At 44.7% G+C, this 6,951-nt stretch overlaps 1 protein-coding gene across 2 annotated transcripts; it reads left to right on the forward strand.

Annotated features, from left to right (window-relative positions):
- Positions 1 to 396: 396 nt before the first annotated feature.
- Positions 397 to 6,727, forward strand: OXGR1 (oxoglutarate receptor 1). 2 transcript variants are annotated; one of them, XM_032496760.1, is made up of 2 exons: positions 397 to 440; positions 4,642 to 6,727. In XM_032496760.1, exon 2 carries the CDS (start codon positions 4,658 to 4,660, stop codon positions 5,669 to 5,671), a length of 1,014 nt encoding a protein of 337 aa, XP_032352651.1. In that variant the 5' UTR covers positions 397 to 440; positions 4,642 to 4,657; the 3' UTR covers positions 5,672 to 6,727. The 2 variants fall into 2 exon arrangements, with proteins under 2 accessions (XP_032352651.1, XP_032352652.1); XM_032496761.1 differs by lacking the exon at positions 397 to 440 and adding an exon at positions 3,643 to 3,661.
- The last annotated feature ends 224 nt before the right edge of the window (positions 6,728 to 6,951 follow it).

Raw genomic sequence — 6,951 nt, forward strand, 5'->3', positions numbered from 1 at the left:
AAACAGAAAACTCGGCTTTCATGCTGTCGGGGAACTCAGAGTCCGATGATTCAGAGCCCAGTTGTCTTAGATGATATCGCTGAGTTTCAGAGAAGGGAAGAGGCTGTTCCCAAATTATGGCAAGAGGGCTGCGTCCTAGATCTGCAGATTCAGGCAAGCGCAAGTACACCTTTTGGGCAGTTACGCGCAAAACAGGCACGGAGGGTATCCAGGGATCCCAGGAGAGGCAGCTGCTGCCCCTGAGTTGACTGTGAAAGTGGGCGAGGGAGGATGCCGCCCTCCAGGGGCGGGACCCGGGCCCTCACCAGCTCCGTGGGCTCCAAGCGGTGGGAGGGGCAGGGGCGGCGCGCGGGGCCTCGGCTGGGACCGTCCTGCCGCCAGAGCGCAGCCGCGCTCCGACGGCTGCTCAGGGCGCACGGCAGCCGCGCCTGGGGTACCAGGTGAGCCACCAGCTGGGGGACCCGGCCCCGCCGGCGGGAGGGAGCCAGGTGCGGGGGACCTGCGCTGATCAGGGAGTGCGGACGCGGGGCGCCCCGAGCCTGGGGGAACTGAGCCTCCGGCATGTCTTTGCAGCAGGACCCCGCGGAGGCCAGAGCCAGGGGCCCCCCACTTCTCTCGTGGGGAGCAGCAACACCCTGCATTCTGGTAGGGGGCGAGGGCGCATTTGGGGAAACTAAAAGCCCAGAATGACCGTAGATTTGTCTCAGTGAGCCTGGAGAAGTTCCAGACTGTTGACTTCATTTCACAACTTTTTCACGATCAAGCCTGAGGTTTTTTGGGGGACTTTGGGGACAGTCCCAAAGACTTACACGGATTGATTTATCTCTGACACGGATTGATTCCACCCTCGGGATGCGCTTTTTGCTCACACTGTGTGATTCTGAGCTTTGTAGTGTTAGCAAAGTCCAAAGACACTGCCCCACAACCCCCTCAGCAAGCAAACCGACAAAACCTTTCCCCCTGAAGTGCCTTTATTTTGTCTTGTTTTGTTTTGTTTCCTTGCTATAGACGAAGTCAACTAGTTCAGGGTTGTCTCTAAGCCTCCAAGTTGTATGTAAAATTCTTGAGTGTCCATATGTGCATTTCCATAGATTTTATTCAGTTGGAGAACATCGAAGAGCCAATAGCTAAAATCATAGCTTTGGACCCCATCAACATGTCGTGTCCTAACAGTCGTCAGGGCACCTGAGTTGCAGATTCTTATTTGAAATTTGGGTTTAAGGGAAGAGTTGGGGAGAGGGATTCCTTCAGGGTTCAGGGAGGGGAACACTCACCCTCATCACAAACCTGTCTGGGTTAAGAATTGGTCTGCTTTCCACTAGTACAAAATCAACTTAGTGTACAAGTATGTGGATGAGGAACCCAAGATGATCTTTGTGAATGAAAGGTCTATCGGAGTCTCTTTTTGGTAACCGCACGGAACCCCAGCTGCAGAGTTTCTAAGGACTCTGAGGGGTGGTGAGAGGAACAGTTTTCCTAGTTTATACCTCCCTGGTCCAATGGCAACTTGGGAAAAGGATGAGAGGGTGAATGTTAACTTGGCCTTGGAGCAGCACCAGAAAAACCCAGGGTGCGTGTGGGAGGAGCTGCGGTGGGGGTGGGGGTGGGGGGGAATTGTTGGATTAGGCGTTTACTGCAAAATTATCAGATTTTTCTAGAAAATTAACTTCGCATCATTCATCCCACTTGACTTGTTCCCACCAAGTGGGCAAGAATCCACTGAGGATGCAAAGTAGTATATGCTGCCGCTCGAGTAGATATGGTGCCTGGTCCTGCTTTCTTTATCCACAGGCGCTTGGAACCCCAGTCCACGAGGTTCCTAAGCAGAATGGCCTCAAAGTAGCAGTCCTGAGCTTTGCGTTCCCAAAACCCTGATATCCTGCAGCTACAATCACAACCTCTTCCCAATTTCAGAGGGGAAAAGTAGAGGCTAAAATTATAAGTTTTTTCCCTATAAAAATATTCCCCAATCTTTGGTGCTTGCTCTTATTCATGTGGCATCTAGCTTAGTTCAAACATATCTATCTCTATGTTGAAGCTTGACAGATCATCATTCCTAGTTCATAAAGAGTCCGGTAGTCCTAGGGGGTCTCTAACCTCCCTACGATTGAGATCCACTGTTGTAGCAAAGAGTGGGGAATACACCCCATTAGTCCACAATGTCCTTTGTGGAAATGGTCCCTTTGTGGACATCTGGGCTCCACAAAGTGGAGCGGGAATTGGTTGCACAGGGCTCTGGGACTGTCGAGGAAACAGACTGCTGCATTCTGCGTGGCTCACAGTGCTGACCAGTTTTTGTCTCCCATTCTTAGCTTCACACAGTGTTTTGTAAACTCAAACCTTTCTTTCAGTGAGGTTTGGGGAGAGGGGTCTGTTTCGTAGTTAACCCCTCCTGCCTTACAGCTGGTCCGTCACTCTTCAGTAAATCCCAAGTTACCCTGTTGTTTTTCAAAACAATAAGGTGGTTGTTTCTACCTACAGCCTGCCTTTTCCTGATATGACTGGCGTTTAAAATGGCCTCATAACATGGCAGGGGTTTATTTGCAATGACAGAAATTAATTTTGCTCCTTGCTGTAAAAGTCATTAAAGTCATTAAAGAACCAAACTTTTTTTTTTTTTTTAATAACGGTTGCTGCTTCACTGGCTCTTAATCAATTTTGCTGATGTTACTCATGATTCTCTTACTCAACAAGTATTTATTGAGACCCTCTGTGTGTCAGCCCCTGGGGTCCAAGGTGACTTCATGTTTCTGCTTTCAAGGAGCTGACAGATAGGAGATGTGGTCTTGAATGTTGACTTGCTAAGAACAGACTTCAGGAAGTGCTTCTTCAGAGATTCCCTGACCTTGATCTTTTTCTTTTAGGTTTAAGTGACTGCCTTCTATCCAGGCACGAGCCCACTATGGTTTTGACCATGGGAAAAGCTGTCCACTGTGGTTTCCTGGCCTCACAGCACCCTGGCTAGTCAGTAGTGCCTGAATCCTCTCATCTCTCATGCTGTGTCAGTGGTAGTTCTATGAATAGCATTGCCAGTGAGAGTAAATTACCTGGACGAGGAGAGAAACATTTGCTTTTGATCAGTAATACATGGTCCCAGGGTGCACTGGCCTCTCATGTGAGGATCCTAATAGCTGCCCTCTTGAACTCCTTCAGATCTCAGTGCTTTTGTGCATTCTGTTCCCTTTGCCTGGAATGCCTTTCCGCTCCTCTTACTAGTTTCAGCTTAAATGTTCCTTCCTAGATGATGTTCCTTTAGTGCTCTCTCCTGTTCTCCAAGTAGCTGTTCCCACCCTTCTTTGGAATATCAGGAGCCTTGTACTATGTATCCATCAAAGGACTTAGTGATTAACTACCTAACATTTATTGAGCATGTATTATGTGCCAGTAGTGTTCCAAGTGTTTTTCTTGTCTTTTTTGTTTGTTTGTTTCTTTGTTTGGATATATTGACAGTTCCATGAAGTAGGCTTGTATTTGTTAAAATAATTTCTATGTCTGTCTCCCCGAGTAGACTGTGATAGTGGCTTGTACATCTGTGCATGTTATTCATTTTGTATCTCTAGGACCTGGCAGAGTGCCTAATGAACACACAGTGGGCACTCCATAAATATGCAAGTGGATGCATTTTACCAACAGCTATTTACATCTGAATAATAAGCTAATTGTAAGTAATTCTGCTTTTATGATCTTCATGCAGAAATTCACAGTCAAAATTTTAGACAACACTGATAAGCAAGAAGAAGAAAGTTAAAACCCCACTCCTCCCAGCTCTAGAAGAGTGCAAGCAACTTGCTTAGGGACATACAGCTACTCATTGGCTAAACAGAATCAAGGTCAGGCTGTCTGGCGATTGCACCCTAGCTCTCAACACTGCAGGGAACTCGCTGCTCCTCCTCCCCCTGCAAACACAACCCCCTGCAGCATGAACAAATTAAGTTAGCGGTTAAAATGGGTTGCAAGAGCTGAAATTTAAAAATGAAACCTACCAGACCTATAATGTTGGAATTCATGAACTCTATATTTTAAAAATGTCTGGTATTAAATCTTTCTGTGCCTTCCCACTTCCTATTCCATCCATCATTTAGACTCATCCAGACTGAGAGGCAGCCGAGTGAGGCAGGTTTAAAAAGAGAATGGATTCTAAGTCAGAAAAACACAGGTTCAAATCCTGGCTGTGCCACTAGGTGTGTTACCAGGGACAAGTCAGAGCTTTAGTCTCTTCTGTAAAATAGAGATAATAAGAAATACCTCTCAGCGTTTTGTCGGGTTTAGAGGTACCACAGTGGTGACGTGCCCAAACAGCAACCGTGCCAAATCGTGACACACAGCTACACATGGGGGTCTTCCCCCCACCCCAGTCCTTCATTTTAATTCTCATGGTAATTTCACTTTTATATTATTGTTACATGTCTTTCATAACTTGCCTTACAGTCATTTTCTTAGAAATTCAACTTCTCCTTTACAGGGTCTCTTTGGAGATTAAAGAGAAAGAAGTGGCAAATTTAGGATGTTAGAGCAATTTTCTTTTCGAAGGAGATCATTGTTTTCATTACCCCATCATTAATGTTTTCTATTTTCTTTTATCGGCGAGTTACTTTCTCTCGATCGGTATTGCCAAACTGAACTCTCTTGTTTTCTTGCAAGATGAAAGAAGACAGCCATGAATGAGCCGCTAGACGATTTTGCAAATGCTTCTGAGTTCCCCGATTATGCAGATGCTCTTGGAAATTGCACTGATGAAAAAATCGCACTCAAGAGGCACTACCTCCCTGTTATTTATAGCATCGTCTTCCTGGTGGGCTTTCCCGGCAATGCAGTAGCTATTTCCACGTACATCTTCAAAATGCGGCCCTGGAGAAGCAGCACCATCATCATGCTGAACCTGGCCTGCACAGACCTTCTGTACCTCACCAGCCTCCCTTTCCTCATTCACTACTACGCTAGCGGCGAAAACTGGATCTTTGGTGATTTCATGTGCAAGTTTATCCGCTTCGGCTTCCACTTCAACCTGTACAGCAGCATCCTCTTCCTCACCTGTTTCAGCATCTTCCGCTACTTTGTCGTCATTCACCCGATGAGCTGCTTCTCCATTCACAAAACTCAATGGGCGGTGGTGGCCTGTGCGGTCGTGTGGATCATTTCTCTGGTGGCCGTCATTCCCATATCCTTCCTGATCACGTCAACCACCAGGACCAACAGATCCTCCTGCCTTGACCTCACCAGTTCGGATGACCTCACGACTATCAAATGGTACAATCTAATTTTGACCGCGACCACTTTCTGCCTCCCCTTGGTGATCGTGACACTTTGCTATACAATGATTATCTACACTCTGACCCAAGGACCTCGGACTCACAGCTACCTGAAGCAGAAAGCTCGAAGGCTCACCATTCTGCTGCTCCTTGTGTTTTATATATGCTTTCTACCTTTCCATATCTTGAGGCTCATTCGGATTGAATCTCGCCTGCTTTCAATCAGCTGCTCCGTTGAGAATCAGATCCATGGGGCGTACATCGTTTCTAAACCATTAGCTGCCCTGAACACCTTTGGTAACCTGTTACTGTACGTGGTGGTCAGCAACAATTTTCAGCAGGCCGTCATCTCCATGGTGAGGTGCAAAGCAAGTGCGGACCTAGAGCAAGGAAAGAAAGTCAGCCACTCAAACAAGCCTTGAAACACTTCATGTTCTCAGCCAGAAAGAAATGCTGGTACCTTTCCTATAACTTCTAAGAAGTCCAGACTATCTCCCTCAGTGGAACTCTTGCTAAATATTATGCCAAAGCCAGGGCAGGGCTGCTGGGGGCTCTTTCCAGTCTGTTTACTGAGATCCTCCCTTCGGTGAATATAAGAATGGATACATGCTTTTCAGTGAAGTAATCAGATGTAGAATTGGAACTACTGGAACTCAGGGCCACCTGGGAGAGCACCTCGTCTCACCAACTTATATGTATATATTATATGTATAATTTATAAAATTATATATATGTAGATATGTAGGTTGAAGTTCACCAGCTTGTCTAGATCTCTCAGTAAGTTAATGCCAAGATAAGAGACAGCCAATCTTTTTACTCATAGTTTCTTGCTTCTTTATTCTCAGGTCTGTTCCAGGTATTGAGCCCCTAAAGTACTCAAGGCATTATTTGTATATTTTTCAATATTTGAATTTTAAAAATTTTTATATCTTCAAAATTTTTTCCGACTTTGCTTTGAGATTATTAAACTGTGTTTTTCACTAGGCTTTAGTCGGTTTTGTTGATTAAAGCAAGCCAGTATGATACACTTGAGACAATTCAAACATGTCCACACAAATAGCCAAAATTAATACCCGCAAGATATTTGGAGTATTATGTCTTTATTGTTGTAAATTGTTTTAAAAATTGTTATTGGATTTATAAAAATTTTCAAGTTGTACTAGTAATTATCAACATGTCCTAAGGAAGGAGAGAGCACTTTTTGGGGGAACAGAAGCACTTTTAAATATAATGTGTAGATTGGATATTAAGTAAAATCTAACATTGTTTTGATTTCTGTGAGAAAATATTCCAGGAAGCACTGATTCTCTTTCGATACCTTCTCTTTTGTGCCTCTCTTGAAAATATGTTCTCTATTATAACAGCTAAAGCTGTTTTTGAACTGTGTGTATTTCATTATCAGTAAATGTAAATATTTGAGAAAATTCCTAGTCTGGATATTCAAAACCCTGGTAAATGTGTTGATACAGTTAATAAACTAATTTAAAGTCACTGAAGGGGCTGGTAATCGTTCTCCACGAAAATGTAGCTTTGCCACTGCATATGTTTATATGCAGCTTACATTCTTCATGTTTACAGAGCAAAAATAATTTTAAGAATCAGTTATGGAATAAGGCTGGAATAGGTGATTTAAACAAAGAAAGGGGCACCAAAGGAACGCTTCGCGATTTTCAGGCTCTTCTAGGCCTTTCCGTGTGACTCA

This window comes from Camelus ferus, chromosome 14 (assembly GCF_009834535.1).
Source record: "Camelus ferus isolate YT-003-E chromosome 14, BCGSAC_Cfer_1.0, whole genome shotgun sequence".
Taxonomy (NCBI): Eukaryota; Metazoa; Chordata; class Mammalia; order Artiodactyla; family Camelidae; genus Camelus; species Camelus ferus.

What these genes read in the sequence shown, in the direction of transcription:
- OXGR1 (XM_032496760.1), top strand. Translation starts at nt 4,658, where the DNA reads ATGAATGAGCCGCTAGACGATTTTGCAAATGCTTCTGAGTTCCCCGAT.